Source organism: Scedosporium apiospermum (genome assembly GCF_000732125.1).
Source record: "Scedosporium apiospermum strain IHEM 14462 chromosome Unknown SEQ_SAPIO_0099, whole genome shotgun sequence".
Classification (NCBI taxonomy): Eukaryota; Fungi; Ascomycota; class Sordariomycetes; order Microascales; family Microascaceae; genus Scedosporium; species Scedosporium apiospermum.
This window is the reverse complement of record NW_015971800.1, coordinates 2,285,829-2,303,336: the sequence shown is the minus strand read 5'-3', so window position 1 is coordinate 2,303,336 and position 17,508 is coordinate 2,285,829. Positions and strand designations below refer to the sequence as shown.

General features: G+C 49.9%; 4 protein-coding genes and 1 pseudogene across 4 annotated transcripts; 3 read left to right on the top strand and 2 right to left on the bottom strand.

Annotated features, from left to right (window-relative positions):
- Positions 1–2,734: 2,734 nt before the first annotated feature.
- On the top strand, positions 2,735–3,394 carry SAPIO_CDS6056 (annotated as a pseudogene; the record flags this gene model as incomplete).
- Positions 3,395–6,023: 2,629 nt separating this feature from the next.
- SAPIO_CDS6055 (uncharacterized protein) lies at positions 6,024–6,410 on the top strand (the record flags this gene model as incomplete). Its single annotated transcript, XM_016788251.1, has 2 exons — positions 6,024–6,303; positions 6,373–6,410. 2 exons carry the CDS (start codon positions 6,024–6,026, stop codon positions 6,408–6,410), a joined length of 318 nt encoding a protein of 105 aa, XP_016642567.1.
- A 1,366-nt stretch (positions 6,411–7,776) lies between these two features.
- On the bottom strand, positions 7,777–11,828 carry SAPIO_CDS6054 (uncharacterized protein; the record flags this gene model as incomplete). The annotated part of the gene is made up of 10 exons (XM_016788250.1): positions 7,777–8,014; positions 8,092–8,512; positions 8,594–8,741; positions 8,814–9,043; positions 9,102–9,572; positions 9,643–10,411; positions 10,521–11,239; positions 11,321–11,392; positions 11,504–11,576; positions 11,763–11,828. 10 exons carry the CDS (start codon positions 11,826–11,828, stop codon positions 7,777–7,779), a joined length of 3,207 nt encoding a protein of 1,068 aa, XP_016642566.1.
- Positions 11,829–13,316: 1,488 nt separating this feature from the next.
- On the bottom strand, positions 13,317–14,762 carry SAPIO_CDS6053 (Alanine-glyoxylate aminotransferase 1; the record flags this gene model as incomplete). Its single annotated transcript, XM_016788249.1, has 4 exons — positions 13,317–13,400; positions 13,463–13,821; positions 13,925–14,550; positions 14,674–14,762. The coding sequence occupies 4 exons, from the start codon at positions 14,760–14,762 to the stop codon at positions 13,317–13,319; spliced, it is 1,158 nt and encodes a 385-aa protein (XP_016642565.1).
- A 1,512-nt stretch (positions 14,763–16,274) lies between these two features.
- On the top strand, positions 16,275–17,057 carry SAPIO_CDS6052 (Phosphoserine phosphatase; the record flags this gene model as incomplete). Its single annotated transcript, XM_016788248.1, has 3 exons — positions 16,275–16,343; positions 16,410–16,817; positions 16,935–17,057. 3 exons carry the CDS (start codon positions 16,275–16,277, stop codon positions 17,055–17,057), a joined length of 600 nt encoding a protein of 199 aa, XP_016642564.1.
- Positions 17,058–17,508: the final 451 nt, after the last annotated feature.

Below are 17,508 nucleotides of genomic sequence, written 5' to 3'. Positions count from 1 at the left end.
CTGTTGGCCCATGGATTAAACATTCCATATGAAGCACGATGCCGTGTTTCCTCTTGCGCTGGCCCAGGCCCAACCAGTGGTAGGGGGGTTGGAACGGGAAGGAATGAGGAGTTAATAGCGCAACGAAGTAAGGGCCTCAACTATGTATATGGAAATGAAAGGCCGTGAGGAGCATATAAGCTATTCGCTTCACTGTAACCGAACCAAGGAAGCAGAAACACGGGAGCGATGAGGTGCAGCTTGCCGATCCCCGAGGTTCCAGACCCAAATATTCAGCATCGCCGCGCCGTGTAATAGTTCAAGGCAAATATGAATATCTAATACACGAAAAGAATGAGGGCGAGAGAAAAGCGAACATATGCGATGCGCGAAGGAGGAGGAAATGAAAGGGGCTGAGGAAATATCTTGAAGGAACGTTGAAGCTATTCGAGCGAAACAAGAGATCAACCAAACATTCGCAAAGGGGATAACGGGCTGCTTGAGTCGCCTTTAGATGCTGCTCTATTCCCGCACATTTTCATCGAGCTCCTGGAAGAAGCTTGGCTTCCTCGAAACTAGATCAGACCCCATTCTATCGAGGTATTGTTGTCCCCATGTGCACGGCCGGAGGTTGATCCCGCATGGCTTCTCCCGACGAAAAGAAGTGGGAGTCTTCGGACTTAATTTCACAGAGGCACGTTTCAGCAGCAGCTCTTCGGTGAAGGGCTTAACTAGGAACAAAAGAAAGCCGTCCAGCCTGTTTGTGAGCGAAACCACGACACCATACCCTCAGTTTTAGCTTATTTTGGGACTAACTAGCCTACTATTACAGGTCGTGAACGCGTCGTTGGTGTGGCACATGGCACCTATCTCATGGAGAGTGATGCTTTGGTCAAACTCCCGAACTATCGATTCGCGAGAGGCACGCGGTTGTTGAAAACCCCCCAGCGCCGTCTACGGTCCACGGCGCAAGTGGCCAGGCTAACTACGCTCGGCATGGCAATTATTCAGAATATTGTGGTGCTCTTATTTTGGCGCGTCATGCGCTTGATGAGAACGCACGCCAACGGATCAGACCGCCGGTGCGGCGTAGTGCCAACCCCAAGGCCTTCTAACATCCGAACTTGTTTTCTCTAGGGTAGGGAAGAAGTCCTGAATGTGTGGGGGGAGAGAGAGCTTTGTGACTGGTGAGATACGCCATTTCTTCCACATTCCATCTAAAAAGTTCTCAGGAGATCGAAGCATAAGGTCAAGTACTCTCTCAGAATCTGAGGAACCAGCACACAGTTAGCTTGACCATGGACAATCTCGTTTTACGCACCTGAGATGCACTGGAATTGGCCTGTAGGATATCTCCAAGGCGGCGTAAGAGTGCCGATACATCAATCAATGTGGTGAGTCTCTCGGCCGGTATTAGCGGCTGCCCGTTTGGAGCCGGTAACGCCAGTGAGAGTGAGTAATTCAGATGGTTCCTGTATCAGACGCGACGCTCGATGTTATCTATCCATTGTCCCAGAAACTATTTTAGATGGCATTCCTATCCCCAAGACGACTGCCAGCCTAGGCTCCATCTCTTCGCCCGTCTCTCTTGAATCGGGTTCACTTCACCGATCACAGTCAACAGTCACGATCACGCACATCTGAGAAGCTCCGTATTCCACCACGACCCCACTATCGAAAGCCTCTAGGCCGGGCCTGTTTATGCCTCGTTTGGTGTGACCAGCAAGTGCATCTCGTCATTCGGATCTGGGTCGGCCATATCAAGCATCACTTCCGGATTGCGTCCTTCTGAGCGTCCGACTGAAACAAATGGACGAGGGTGGGGAAGGAAAAAGCTCTGTCTAAACTGCTTCGGAAGACAGCACAGTTATTTGTCTTTACAAAACATAACGATAGAACCTGTCCTTTGCCGTGAAATTTGGTTGATTTCGCCAGTCTGCTTGATCTGATGTCTTTCAAAGGGTAGTGTAAATTCCTAAAATTCCTACCCCTGGGATCCTGCGAAATGTCCGCTGCCTCTCGCGTCTAAATTTGGGTTCCTAAAACGGCAGGCGCTATCCCCTATCTCGCTAGGGTTCGGAGCCGGGCCGGAGGGCGGAGTGGAGACTCGGATCGGGGAATCACGGTGTCATTTTCCGGAAAAGATGAAATATCAACTGCATTTTCAACCTCACCAATTGTAGCTTGTGATAAATTTGATGGGTTCTACAATTGTAACTCCAAGTTTCCTCATGTGATGACCAACGTTACTTACGTATGACGTCAAAGGTAGTGACACCCGCCTGCAACCGCAAAACGCAACCGCAAAACGCAACCGCAACCACACACCTGCAAGCAGCTGAGATTACATGTGATTTAGGTTGTTGAAGTGCTCGCTCTGTTGTCGCTCTCCTTTCCCTTACGAATCCCATTCTTGATTCTTTGCCTCACAAATAATCTGTGCTTGGTGTTGATTTCTTGTTTTTTTTCCATGTGAAGAGGACTCTACCGAGCTATAAAGAGCCGCAGGTAGCACCACTCATCTTCTCAAACAGTCAACCTTTTCACTTCCATCTCAAACAGTCGACAGACACCTCACTCCCATCTAGTCATCATCCACTCCCCAAGAGTCAGCTTCTTCGTTTCCACCCAGTCACACACTATACCTCTTCTCACACAGCCAACAACCTTCATCCTACACACCCTCGCTTCCACCTAGTCACGATACATCTCCGCCCACAATCAAAGCAATCCAGTGATCGCAAAACCGTTCAGGATGCAGCCATTCGACTTTCTAGACGTCGCAGAACCGGTCTCGAGGCCGCCGTTCGTCTTTCCAAACATTCCAGACCCTAAAATTTCGGAAATCGAACCCGGTCTATACATCGGCGATCTGATGAGCTCTTACGAGGCCGATTGTCTCGCCGAAAACAACATCACTGCTAAGCTCTCCCTCCAGAAGGGGGACTCAGCAAGATGGCGCTATGCATCGAACCGGAAGATAGTTCCTGCCGCACGGCACCTGCTGGTCCCATGTGCCGCTTCTTCAACCCAAGATCTTCTAGTTCGTATGACTGAAATGTGCGACTTCATCGAGGAGATGCGTGGCGAGACGAACAAACACGTCCTGGTGCACTGCACGACTGGCACCTGTCGTGCCGTTGCTGTGGTTGCGGCCTACCTTATGCGAAAGCACCACCTTTCTCCAGACTCAGCTTTGGCTCTCATTAAGGAGAAGCAGAATGTCAATCTCAAATCGAACTTCATGGAACAGTTGGTGGTATGGGATGAAACTGGATATGACATCTGGGCCGACGAAGCTAAAACCACCCCCAAGTTGCCATATGCTGCATACCTTGACAAGAGGGCTGAGAGGTTGAAGAAGCGAGGTCTGACTGGTAATGAGCCTCTTGTCCCAAATCTCTGGGAATCTTGATCTTGATACTCTTCAGCTTTGTTTCAATTGTTTCTTTTCAAACAGTCTGCAGGAGTTTGCCGTCAGACCAGCCACTGTTCTGACCTGCCGCCAGTCATCATTTGAAGAAATCGAAAGCAATGAAGATCTGTGGGCGTCCTTGGTTCGTTCCTCACGATGAAGATAAAAAGCTGCCTTACCGGAGCTGTCGAACTGTGATTTCTGCTCCCCATCCTTACGCTTTCCAAGAATCCATTACCTTACTTCTATTCCATCCTATCAAACACATTCTAAATCTCACGATGTCCCACAATTTTGTTTCTGAGTGCGAGACCTTAGTTGCTGTGGTCCTACCCACGGAGTGCAGCCTTGGGGGCATGTATATTTGGGCTGAGGTCTATCCTGGCAAAATGATTGACGGTTCCCCACTCGTCCCGATCTCCCTTTGGGGGGTAAGTTTGACTGGAGTACCGATCCTCGTGAATATGATGAGCCCCGGGCTCCGGCGCTTCCTAGCGAGACTTGCAAGCCGCGGCCTTGGGGGCGCTGAACAGTACCAGGACGTCTTATATAAGTTCGTCTTGAGTAAGTTCCATCTTTTCTTATGAAATTCGACAGTTGTCCATCGATTGATGCGTGAGGTTTCTGACCCTGGTATAATTCTTAGACTCGGAGGAGCTCACCGAGGACGAGAGTAGCCTCTGATGGAAAGAGATCAACTGGAAGCATTGGTTGGGAAAGGGGAGGTCTTGCCCTTTACCTGTTGATCTCGGGAGCTTGAGGCTTTCCGAATTCCTCACACCCCCTCGATAGCTGGACTTGAAAGGGAAGTTATTGTGAAAACTCCGCTGGCTAGGAGTAGGAGAAGCGATGGGGATGGTTCTATGCAGTCGTAATCCGAAGAATTGATTCAAAATCATCATTCCTAGGCTAATCCTCATTGAGAATGTGTTAATGTATTGCCGGAGGCTCACGGACGCATTTCACGACATCGTATAGGAACCTCTAGCAAAGATGTGTCTAGCACATCCATCCCAGCATTGAGGTCTCTTGAATCATTTGGGCCGGCTTCACCTCCTTTCCATGAACAGCTCATCCTGGACTAGGACATGGGTGAGTAAGAATGATGGCACCTGATGTGAAATCGGATTTGATAACTAATAATAATCAAGCTATTATCTACGGCCCTATTCTCAGAACTAGGCCGTGAAGAGATGAGCAGGCAGGGAAAGGGAAAGGACGTTAGCTAATGCTAGCATCGAGCAGGCTTTCGTGCGCGTGGACGTGAACATCCTGTTTCCTTGCTTTGTTACAGTACCGAGTAGACTATTTCATTCTCGCACATAACCTAGGTTAAGGATGTCGAATGCGAGGGCTTCCGGAAATGAGTGTTTGTCTGGAGGGGTATCCTGGGGACTACTCAGACTGGAGAGGGTGCCGGCGCTATTTCATATTATATTGATGAATCAAAGAAGAAGGAAAATATGGACAATGTCACATCAAGGCGAGATAGACGAGGGGAGTGCGGGTGAAGGGTGAATATCGAGATTCGGTACTGAAGAACCGCTTCCCGATCTGTTGAATACAGAAAGTCTCCTATCACCAGTACTCTTGGCCATAACAATGGAGCTCCCTTTTTCTATTCATCAGAGTCAAAACCGAGGAAATAAGGGCACATCACATCAACAGGCCCATATGAAGCACCTCATCTCTCCCCTTTGTACCCCCTCCCCCTCTTCACCGTAACAATATAAGTCGCGAGTTTTCCAAACACTGGCACAGATGACATGGGACGGTGAGTATGTTGACAAAGTGCGGTTCAGGGAAAGATAGCCAGGCCGTGGCCTATGGCCCCCGACCTTGGCGGCCAGTAGCAACATGGCGACGCCATGTAGGGCCATCAAGTTGCCCATTTCGTATAACCTGGTATGCGGCAAAGAAATTTCGTCCACGGATCTCCATTAGCAAGAGTACAAGAGTACTCGGGTCATGGGACTCGTACTCCTTTTCAAAACACTTTGGAATCCTTCACACGAAACCCTTCATCGACCTCCATGGATACATAGAGGAAGGTGCCACCGTTAGAACTAATCTGCCTGCCATCAGGCATCATTGAATAAATCGAAAGCAATGAATATCTATGTTCGCCCCTCGTTCATTCCTCGCGATGAATATAAGAAAACTATTACCAAACTATACCAACCTGACCTGCCGCCAGTCACCATTTGAATAAATCAAAAGCAATGGACATCTATATTCACTGCTCATTCCTTTCTCGTAATGAAGATACAAGGCTGCTAGAGAGACCAACTCTGTTGGGCTATGATTCCTGCTCCTCACCCTCACACTATCCCGGAATCTATTGCCTTTCTAGCATTCTACTTTTCCACTATTGTTCCTGAGATCAAACACTTACTTCCATTCAATCTGGCTGTCACCAGCCATCACTTAGATTGAATGCAATGAATGCATATGTTTGTCCCTTGTTCATTCTTCACTATGAATAGATATTGTTCCTCACGATGTATATAAGAAGCTTCCTCGACAGAGAGACCAACACTGTTGAACTCTAGTTTCCGCTCCACATCTTCACACTTTCGCAAAATCTATTGCCTCTCCATTTCTTCGATATTAGACACTTCCTTTGAAAATGGCCACCCTCGTCGACGAGTGCAAAGCTCTCATTTCAGACTATCTGCCAACCGTTTTCGGCCAAGGAGACTCCGATTGCCTGGTTGAAGTCCAGCCTCGAAAATTACTTGATGGTTATTCAGATATCCCCGTTGCCCTCTGGGGCCAAAGTCTCACTGGAGAGACTATTCAGGTGAATATGCTGAACCCTGCGCTCCGGCGCTTCCTAGGTAGGTTTGCGAGCCGAGGCATTGGGGGTGCTGAAGAGTACGACAACGTCAGATACAGGTTCGTCAACAGTAAGTTCTCTCCTTCTGAAATCCGACAGATGTCTATGTGATTTCTGACCCTGGTATAATAATTCTTAGGCACTGCCGATCCCACGGAGTCCATCTCTAGCCTCTAGAAAAAGACCTGTTGGAAGCATTGGTTGGGGAATGGAGGGCTTGCCCGTTATATATTCGTTCCCGAAGGCTCTCCGAATGCCTTGCACGCCCCTTCGACAGCTGGACTTGAAAGGAAGGTTATTTGTGAAGGCTTAGGAAGCTGGCTAGGGGGAGCTATGGGGATGATCCTATTTAGACATAATCATAATAATTAATTTCAATAAAGAAGGCAGAGGCCGAGAAGAAAAAGAGGTACATGCTATTGACTCCAACTCCTCCTTAACGTGGTGAATAGAACTTGGAGACATGATATATTCAACAGATCGGAAGCCAACTCGGAAACGACTTCTTTCTCGACATTCGACCCATACTCTTCTTGTCTTATCTCTCCTCGACGTGGCATTCCGACAGAAGAAAATAATATCAAAGGGCGCTGGAGCTCCCTCTAGCTTGAGGGAGACGGTAGTCAGCTAGATAACCTTTTAGACAAACCCTCTTTCCTGGAAGCCTTGAATTCGACATTCCTTGGCCGGGGTTATATATCAGATTGGATTAGTCTAACCGGCAATGTAATGAAGTCAAGGAAGAAGGGTAGTGAGTGGTGGTATTAGAGAGAGCACTCGGGATACTGGACTTATACTCCTCTTTTAAAACAGTTTAGAAATGCCCCTCCAGCAAGCCGTATTAAGATCCTTCACACGAAACCATTCATCGACCACCATGGATGCATAGAGGCAAGTGTCACCGCACCTTCGAGCCCCACACAACGACAACAAATTAGAACAAGAGGAAGCACAAGCAATGACGGAACGAGGAAACCAGAGAAAGAAACAGAAGATGGGAAGATGGAAATCTTGAACTGAAAAAAAACCTGTTCACAAGAAGCCGCGCATTTCGTTCATCCCCCCCTTTCCATTTTTCATCTCCTTTCCTTCCCGTAATAACCGAACCCGCCTAGCTTTTTCAACTCCCCCGTTAAGTACACTTCGCCGACGTGAATATAAAACTTTTTCTGCTTTCGGATCATTCCTCTCCCTGGGGGGTAAACAGGACCGAATAAAGCGTTCTAGGGGATAAGAAAAGAAAAGAAAACGTGAAAAAACGCTAATAACTTGTCCTCTGAGGACCCATTTTGGTATCACTACAAATAAGATTGTGGCCAGAACTTCAGCGCTCCCCAGCGAGAGAGACACGACTCGAATTACACCTCTTGCCGGGTGAACCCTTGCTCCAAATATGCTGGCTGTCCCGTTTCGTCGGCCCGGGTCACAATCCGTATATGTCCCAGCCGTCGAAACCATCTTGCTCCGTTTTACCCTCGAATTTAGTTCCGAGGCTGGGACTGCCATGGCTAGGCGCGAATTCCGTACGTAGCTCTTCGCCCAGTCATAGTTCATCCTCCTCCAATTCCGACGGCTTCAAGAGACCGCCAACCTTGGCTCGGCGCTCGAGATCGGCAGCCTTGGCATCGCGCTCTTGCTGCTCCTTTTCCACAACGTAAAGCTCGGCATTGTCGCCAGCAAACTCCTTGAGGGAGATGAGGAAGTCTCGCAGGTTAAGTCGGAATTTGTCATACTGCGTGTTATACGCAAAGAGATTCTCCACGAACGATGCGATTTGCGCCCTACTTCTGTTAGTCTGATTCTGTCCCGGTTCTTCACTGGTTTTAGGGGTGAAGGGGGGGGGGGAAGGTAGACTCACGGCTGGAGATTGGGGAAGGCATTCTTCATTTGCATTGCGACAAAGTTGGCTAGGAACTCCTTGTTTCCAGTTCCTGGCTGCGCTTCCGTAGGAGGATAGATCGGGCCCTGAATCTTGGGCGCGGTGCCGTCGGCAGGGCTGACGAAGTAGAACAGCCTCATAAGCAGCATAGACTGCGTCTTGAAACCCGCCTTGTGGTCGGGATCGGTAACGACATAGAAGATGTCCTGCAGAATTGGGATGAAAAACTGCTGGAAGAACATGTTGGACGTCTGGACATCAGTCTTCTCGGCAATGTTGTTGATGAGCTCAAGGCACATGTTAAGTCCTGCAGCCTCCACATCTCGGTTGTCGTGCTTGAAGGCCCACGAACAAGAGTCAATAACAAACTTGAACTGGCGGTTGTCAAGCTTGAGTAATGCTATTTACGTCTCGGTCAGTAAATCCATTTCCGTAGAGGAATAACAACTCGAACGTTGGGGGGTGGGGTTCTTGTTCGTACCTGGGAAGCAGTGCAAGTTGATGGCTCTAAGGAGGTTGAAAAACTCGACTCGATGCTCCGGGAACTCAGAGAAGTCCTTGTTAATCATCTCGAGGGTGCACTCGAAAACATTTTCCATAATGATAGGGATTTGGTCCTCCATCAGAGACTATAGTCGCACAGCGTCAGTCGCCGTTCTGTCAATAATGATGGCGGTGGTACCGGCAGGAACGATACTTACAGAGAGCTTTGAGATAATGGTTGACATGGCCTTCAGGACCTCGGCGTCTCGGGCACCGGGTACGTTGCGGTTATAATCCACCAGGACCGAATCGAGAAGAGGGGGGACCATCTGCAATCGGACAGCTTGTAGATCCTCCGCCTTTTCGACGTAGGTCTCGATAAGCTTAAGGACCTCCTTCTTAATGGTACGAAGACCCCGGACCTTAGGCATCTTGGTAGCGATTTCACCTTGAATCAAGTTTTAGTCAGTGAGAATCAAAAGACATTCCTTGAACTGAAAACTCACCATCCTTGGCCACAGCCTCCGAAATAAGCGTGCTAGTGGCGCGGTACATCTGGAGCATGTCGTGGTAAATTCGGCCAATCTGGGGATAGAAGTAAGGTCCAATTGATGTGCACGCTGAGACGTTGGTCTTCATGATGTTGCCGATAACCTTGATAGTCTCGGCGTCCTGGAGAATGGCTGGGTTGATGGTGGCCTGTTTGATAATCTCGTCCCAGGCAGCGTTGGGCAGGGCCATGAGATCGGCAAGTAGGCGCTCCTGTTGGGGCTTGCTACCTTGTGCGGCCACCATGTAGCCGCATGCCTCGTAGAATGTGTGGACCTGCTGGGGCGTGAGATCGCAAGTAATCTTGTGCAAATTCCTAATGATCTCCTCGATAAAAGGCTCCTGCTCACTAGGCTGGAGCGCCACGAAGTGACGTCGGCATTGCCTGGCAATCTTGATGAAAGTGTCGCATGCCATGTCCTGAACACCTAAGGGAGGAACGAGCAAGGTTAGCTACCAAACTAAGGCTATGCCAAGAATTCCGTTGAGTGTCCTTACCTTCGTGCGACTCGTGCATGAACTCGAAGAGTTTGTTGACAACCGTCTTGAGGAACTTCCAATGGGCCTTCAAGAACCGAGGGTATTGGCCGACAATGTACATGATATTACTCGCGACAACGGCCTTGTTGTCCTTTCCTCGCTTCATCTCAGTCAGACCAAGTAGGTCCTTGATGACCGTAACGAGGAAGCGCTTCTCTGTCTCCTCGTTCATGGCTAGGGAGATGGAACCAATAGCCCAGCACAAAACATTGCAGTTATGCCACGACCATTCGGAGTTGTCCACCTGCCTCGCCAACTTCTCGGTCATGATGTTCTCCGTATCCACAACGTCGAGGTGGGTGAGATAGACGAGGCACTCGCGGATGGTCTTGTAGAGCTGCACGGTATCGCTTTCCTTGACGAACTCTCGTACAATTTCTCCTTCATCATTCTCAACAATGAGGACTTCTTCGGGCCTCACCATCTTCTCAATCATAACAACTCGCAGGTTTGACAGAATCTCGGTATACTTGTGCTTTCGGAGGGGATAGTTCATCAGCAGAGCCGGGTTGGGAGCGCCACCGCCGGAGATGCCGGCTCCCATGGCCATTAGAGGGTTTACGTCGGTGATGGGAAGCTGCTGCATCTCATCGTAGAGATCCTGAACAAGCTTAAGCCAGTAGTCGAGGCAGATCTTGAAGATTTCGCGATCATCGATTTGGGATATTCGGATCAAGTAGAAATGTCCGTGGGACAAGAAGTCGCGGTTAGGGAGGTTTTCGATAAGCTAGAACCACGCAGTTAGAAATGATCGTAATGTTTCGCGGAGGAGCTAGGGTGTGTAGTAGAATGCAAAGATTGCCGCTGGAGGATGAGGGTGAGTGGTATAAGCTTACATTCAGGTGCATGCTGAAGAAATTGCACAGGAAGAGGGCAAGATTTTGGATAAACTCTTGATCCCGCGAATTGCTGCCCGGGTACGTCTCCTTCAGGTCCAGCGTGATGGGAATGATGTTTGAGATGGTGGTTAGGACTTCGGTGAACATCTTGACCAGCTGTTCCTCGTAGGTTGGCTGCCCAGGTCCGCCCGTCTGCAGACCACCGATCTCTGTTAGACATTGGAGTGTCACGTTACGGAATTCGGGAACTTCGAGGAATCGATTGCGGAGGGTATCAATGAGATTAGTCTCAAAGATGTAACCGAGAGGAATCCAGTTGCAGAATCGTAACAGAGTCTCGAGGGTCGCCTTGATGAGACTGGGTTGATTCGCTGTCGTGAGAATCTCTTGGCAGAGCTGGAAAATTTGCGAAAACTCGGCGCACATTGTCGTCTTCAGGTTCTTAGTCTTGGTCGAAGTCATCTGCTCGGCGGAGTAGTCGAAGACTTCTTCGGAGAGGAGACGAAGAATCGTCATGTTGTTCTCGCAAATCGAAAGGCTCGAATGACACGACGTGATGATTTCGTTGATGAAACTGGGCCACTGGTGCGGCCATTCCTGCTTCAATACCGACACGAGGACCAGGTTCAGCTTGTTCAGAAGCGTCTTTTGGGATCGCAGGGACTCTTCGGAGCTAGAGCACTGAATGATGAACTGAACAACGAAGTTTCGGATACCTATAAACTAGTCAGCGTCACAGCTCCCGAGCACCGCGAGAAACCCGGGGCACGCAATCAGGATGGTCCTAGCCTGCCCACCTTGACATTGTTCGCGGGGCAGAACCTTCCACCGGGTCATGATGACCTGGTCGAGGACCTGTAGTCCTAAATCTAGTTGCAGAATACAATGTCAGCGTCCATCGGCTTCTCGTCCTTCCTTATCTACCACCTAGTGCGGAAGGAAGCAAACTTGTTTTATGTTTGGGCGGGTTCGAGGCATACATTTGGTCTGCGGGTAGCTTGCTTCGGACAATATTTTATCGACCATGAGCCAGGCGTCGGGATCTTCTTTGAACTAGAGACGCGAAAAGTTAGCTTTGTGCCTAGCTATTAAGCGACTCGGTATGTTTCTGGGAGGATCGGTCGTTCATACCTGGTTTAGACGGGCCTGTGCCATTTTTTGCTATACAACGAGCGAAAAGAACTAGTCAGCGTCACTGATCGCGAGGAAGAGCATCCCCGATGTCCACAAGATGCATACCTGCTCACCGCGACCTTCGTAGAAGTCGCGGACAAGACTGTCGAGCTCCTCAATGGAGACAGCCATGATCGCGGCGAGGGGGAAATGGCGGGGAAGTTTATGAATGCGGGGTTTGGGATGAGGTGTGATGTTGTGAGAAGAAGAGAGAGTTTCGGCGATCGGATCGTGGATAGAGGAGGAGAGAGGGCTCTCTACTGTGGACGGAGATTTCAAGGGTAAAAAAAAGTGGTGAGGGGGTGGAGAGGCCGAGTATATCGAAGGTGCAGTGCAGAGGCAGATAGCATCAGAGAGAGGAAGGCGAGGTGGTGGATGGCGGGGACAAAGTAGACCAATTTTGTCAGCCGAGTGGGCAGTGGAGAAGGTCGATGCTGGGTCTTGATGTATCCAGTACTTTCCGCGTCACAGGTGTGGAAGCGTGGAAACAACAGGAGGTTCTAGTCGTTTACAACGGGAAGTTAGTGGAAGCGCCGCCTAACGCTCTCCTGTGATAGGCGGTCTAGTAGCGGGCCACTGGAGCACCGCTCGACACCAATTCATCCACTCGGTGGCTTAAGGCTCCAAAACGATTGATTGATTGATCAATAGATGTGATGGAGCCGTTGACCCTGGCTGCTATGGAAACCACACACCACTTACTCCAGAGTCCAGAGCACCACCCCTCTATCCACAGAATGCAGATGCGTGGTTCTGCAGCAAATTTCTTCCAGCATGCACCGAATTCGGCTTAGGATCTCCAACATTGAACCGCTCAAAAGGACTAGAAACGTTCGAACGTCCTGTCACAACTCGAGTCACGGTTATCTTCAGACTCGATATATAAACAACTAATGTTTAGTTTAGAAGAGGAGAATACAGGATTACAAATCACTAGGCTTGGTGATCCACCACCGAGGATTGAAGTCCGAGACGTCGTCACCAACCGCTCTAATGCATCACTCAACCTGCATTTCAAGATTTAGACCTAGGCAGAAATGAAGTACCTAGTACTTCCAGGTATCACCAGAGCTCTCACTCAGATGCTCCAACCTTATCATAAAATTAATATCAATGAAAGAGCTAGCTAGCAGCATCAATCATAACTCTCCTTATATCACATCTGAAATGCACAGTCAATGACATGCATCCCTTAGAAATTCTGGGGAGGAGCAAATAGTAATTCATGAGAGTATGTGTAGCGGCAGGTTCGGATCAATCAAGAACACGTCGCTTGGCCATTCTGGTTGGCCTGGCCCCACGTCACGTCACGTCACCCGCCAGGGCAGGCCATACCGTGATGCCTGATCAGAAAGAACCTGCCTAGAACTGGAGGGGAGATTGATGCTCCACTGAATCAGAGAACAATTGAAAGATCAAAGCATCAAAATTGGTGTCGGTACAACCTAAAACGGCAGCAATGGATGTCCTTGGCTACTTTTGGCGGCTTTGATGAGCTGTATTGACGGGTGGTTGCTGCCTTGTCTACCTGAAAAAGGAACCCAATAAACCAGATGCTCTTTTTTTTTCTCTTTCCATTATCCCGAACCCCTTCTAGGAACTCCACACCGCGGCTTACAGTCAAGCCTTGCTATGTCCACATTCCGCAAGCGCCTCCTTGAGAGCAGTGAGGGCTTTATCGATATCATTCCGCGACGGGTCAAGCTATTTCAAGTCAGTCGATATATTTCAAAACTATCGATGAAGGCAAAGGAGGCACAACTTACCACGCTCACACCCATGTGACCGAATCGGATATACCTGGAGGCAATCTCCTTGTGGATACCACCAGCAAACACAACACCCTTCTTTCCTAGGATGGGGAGGATGTCGGTGGGCTTGACGGACTCGGGGAGGTACATAGCAGTCATGCCGTGGGCTTGGTCGTCGGGGTTCGCGGCAACCTGCTGGAGACCGAGCTCGGCAACGGCCTTCTTAATCCTATCAGAAGCCTCGCGGTGGCGGGCGAAGCGCTCAGCAAGCGGCTTATCCAGGATCTGGGTGAGAGCGGTGTGGAGGGCGCGGACGAGCTGGGGAGAGGGAGTAGCGAAGTAGGAGGCCTTCTTGGCTTCGTAGTTCTTCATGACTGTTAGTTTCAAACAATGTTAGTTGGCATTTCCTCCCTTTTCACGCGAAGGAGGCCATCGGGCGAGGTATAATGCAAAGAAGAAGAAGGGGGGGGGGCGTACTAGGAGTCCAGTTCTTCATAGAGGCGAAGTATGAAGAGGGAGGGGTCTTCCTGGTCTGAGACCTCTCAATTGCCCTGCCGCTGAACATGGAAATGGAGAGACCAGCAGGGCAACCGATGGCCTTCTGGCTGGCGGTGACGACACCATCAAGCTTCCAGTCATCAAAAGCAATCTCCTCACAGGCGACACTGCACACACCATCAACGACGATGAGGGTATCAGGAGAGACCTTGTGGACGAGCTCAGAGAGCTTCTTCAGCTCGCTGAGCACACCGGTCGAGGTGTCGACGTGGGTGACAGTAAGGAGCTTGTAGTTCTTCGCGGACAGGGCCTTCTCGACCTCGTCGAGCTGGGGTCGGGAGCCGGGAGCGGCCTTGACCTGAGTAACGATCGCTCCGTAGGTGGTCAGGCAGTCGGCGAAGCCGTCGCTGAAGTAGCCGGATTGAAGAACGAGGACATCGTCACCGGCCTCGACGAGGTTAGCGGAAACGAGATCCCATCCGAGAGTACCGGAACCGGAGATGACGAAGGGTTGCGAGGCCGGGTCGGTAGTCTGGAAGAGCTTCCGGAGCTGAGAAAGCGTGTCGCCGAAGACCGAGATGAAGCCGGGTCCGACATGGCTCTCACTGTTGGTTTCAACTTCTGTTAGTATATTTATTTTCTTTTCTTTTTCTGTTTGCCCCTCGTTTAAGGCGAAAGCGAACGGTTGGTGGGCATGATAGTTGTGTCCGATACGGATACGCAATTACCTGAAGTGGCCCATGGACTGGAGGACGGCATCGTCGAACTCGATGGGCCCGGGGATCAGGAGGGCGGGGTGAGCGGGTTGGGTAGACATCTTGAGCGCGGGGTTCGTGTTAAACTAGCAAACAAGATGTGTCAATTGAAGTGGTCGTTAACGGGGTGTAATTTGCACGGCGTCGACACTCGGCTTTACGTCATACATACAATTCCGCGATGAAAGGCCGTTGAGGGAGCAATGATCTTCTGCGAGGATAAAAATTTGGAAGAGAGAAAACGAGTTCGAGAATGTCGTGCCAACATGGAGGAAAACTTGGGATGGAGTGGGTTCTCCTAACGCCGGAGATCCAATGCCGGATGTCGGAGGTGTCCGCTGTGGGTGAGGGCGAAAGGGCGAAGGTGACTGCGCGGGCAACAAGGTTGCTTGGTGATGAGGGGTAAAGACTGGAGGGGGAACTTTTACATACACCTACGGCATCAATTGCATGCTTTCTGGCAAGGAGGAGTTGAGAATCGTGGCGGGTTGACAAATACAAAGACTACGATTGTAGGATTTTAGTGACTAACGTTTGATCTAATACAATTTTGATGTCGGGAATGTGGAGCAAGTCTGTGACTCGACGATAGCCCGGCGAGCCGAGGAGTATTGCTACCATTTCTTACTCGGAGGATCGCATCGCGACGTGACTTACGACAATGAGAGCTAGCGCGCGGAAGAGGTACAATTGTACTTGGCCGAAGAGCTCCACAACCAAGTACAGCCGAACCCCACTAGATCCAGTTCCCATTCCTCTTTCGCACAGCTATTGAGACATATTGGCGGCCAGAGGGATGGAGGATTGGTGTGAAGAGACTGGTCGAGAGACTGAGAGAAGAGATTTGGTCAGATTCCCGCGATCAATTGATGTCATCAGAGGAAAGTCCGAAGCTTCGCAGCGGGTGATTGGACGAAGAGCTGAGCTGCTTCGAGGCTCATACGACCACTACTTCGAAATTTCTTTTTCTTTTAGTACTGAAGCCTTGCATTGGGTACAGACTAGACAGCTGTGCTTGTCTGATTTATTGTCATTTGAGAATAAGTATTGAAAGCAGTTTTCAAGAATCTCAGCGCAAAGTTCGGTTAGTCTTTCAATCCTAACTTACTTGGACTTTACAGCTGTACACAGCTGCGAGTTGGACACGACGGACATAAAACGTCCAGGAAGAATCAATTTAAGAAAATCCCTTCGGAAAGAGTTAGAGTATTTGGGATAGCCAATGCTTATACTATTAAAAAGAACACAGATTTTGTCGAGGTTTTTTTTTTTTTTTTTTTTTTTTTTTTTTTTTTGGTTGTCAATGAGTGGCTCTCGCGTTTTCTTCGTATGGGCGAAGTGCTGTAGCCTGGCTGAGGGTGGGGGTTCTGTTCCGTGCTCAAGCCACTGAGGGGGCTTAATCGAGATCAATGTGCAGCACCTGCGCCAGCAGTCGAAGCTACCAACGTCACCGACCTCCACGGGCCAAACCGCCATCAACCTGAACCCACCTCATCGGTCCTTGCGCCAAATTCCTCCAAGCCCACCACCCATCGTGTCCCCTTCCCACGAACCCATTCAGTCCGCTCGACACAATGGCTTTCCTCATACTAGTGATTGGTGACCTGCACATACCGGATCGCGCTCTAGACCTGCCGCCCAAGGTACCGCACACCTCCCCCCGACTCCGCCCCCGGACCGGCATATAGCTAAATCCACCCCTTCAATAGTTCAAAAAACTACTCGCCCCAGGCAAAATAAGCCAGACCCTCTGCCTCGGCAACCTAACCGACAAAACCACCTACGAATACCTCCGCTCCATCACCCCCGACCTGAAAATCGTCAAGGGCCGCTACGACGTCGAGGCCACCTCCCTACCCCTCACCCAGGTCGTCTCCCACGGCTCCCTCCGCATCGGATTCCTCGAGGGCTTCACCCTCGTCTCCAACGAACCCGACCTCCTCCTCGCCGAGGCGAACCGTCTCGACGTCGACGTCCTCTGCTGGGGCGGCACGCACAAGTTCGATGCGTTTGAGTATATGGACAAGTTCTTTGTGAATCCGGGAAGCGCGACGGGGGCTTTCACGACGGGGTGGAGTGAGGAGGGGGAGCCGACGCCGAGCTTTTGTTTGATGGATGTAAGTTTTTGGGGGGGGGGGGGGGGGGCATCCGGGAGCCGGGAGGCTAGGCTGGCCCAGGCCGGTTCTTCCGGGCGCGAGGATGGGATTGGTTGCTAACTTTATAAACTCGAATAGGTCCAAGGAATTTCGTTGACTCTTTACGTCTACCAACTACGAAAAGACGAGGCGGGGAACGAAAACGTAGCCGTGGAAAAAGTCACATATACGAAGCCTGTTGAGCCATCAGCAGGCGCGTGATGGGAGAAGAGAGGGAGGATGAAGAGGTTTGGGGGGCGCGACGGGTCTGGAGGCGCTTCGGAGATGGAAACTATCATACATACATAGTTCTATACCCCGTAATGAGAAGGATGACGTGGCTGGTGGAAATAGTGTTATTGCTTGAGAGGCTGGGGGTAGGTTTGGGATTACATATGCTATTCATAGCTTCATGATCAAGAAACAAGGAAATTAACATTCATCAAAACTTCTTCAAGGAAAAGCATCTAAACAAATATTAAATAAAAGTCGTATCCCTAAACAAGGAAATCCACAGAGTAAAACAACCCCTATCGCTATGAATGTGTTTGCTTTGCATGCTCATATCATTTTGTCATGAGAGAAACCAAAGACCAATGCGCCCCAGAATAACCCAATGGTATCAACAAGGAAAGGAAATTGACAATTGACAAGTGCATAGTTCCGCTCCAAG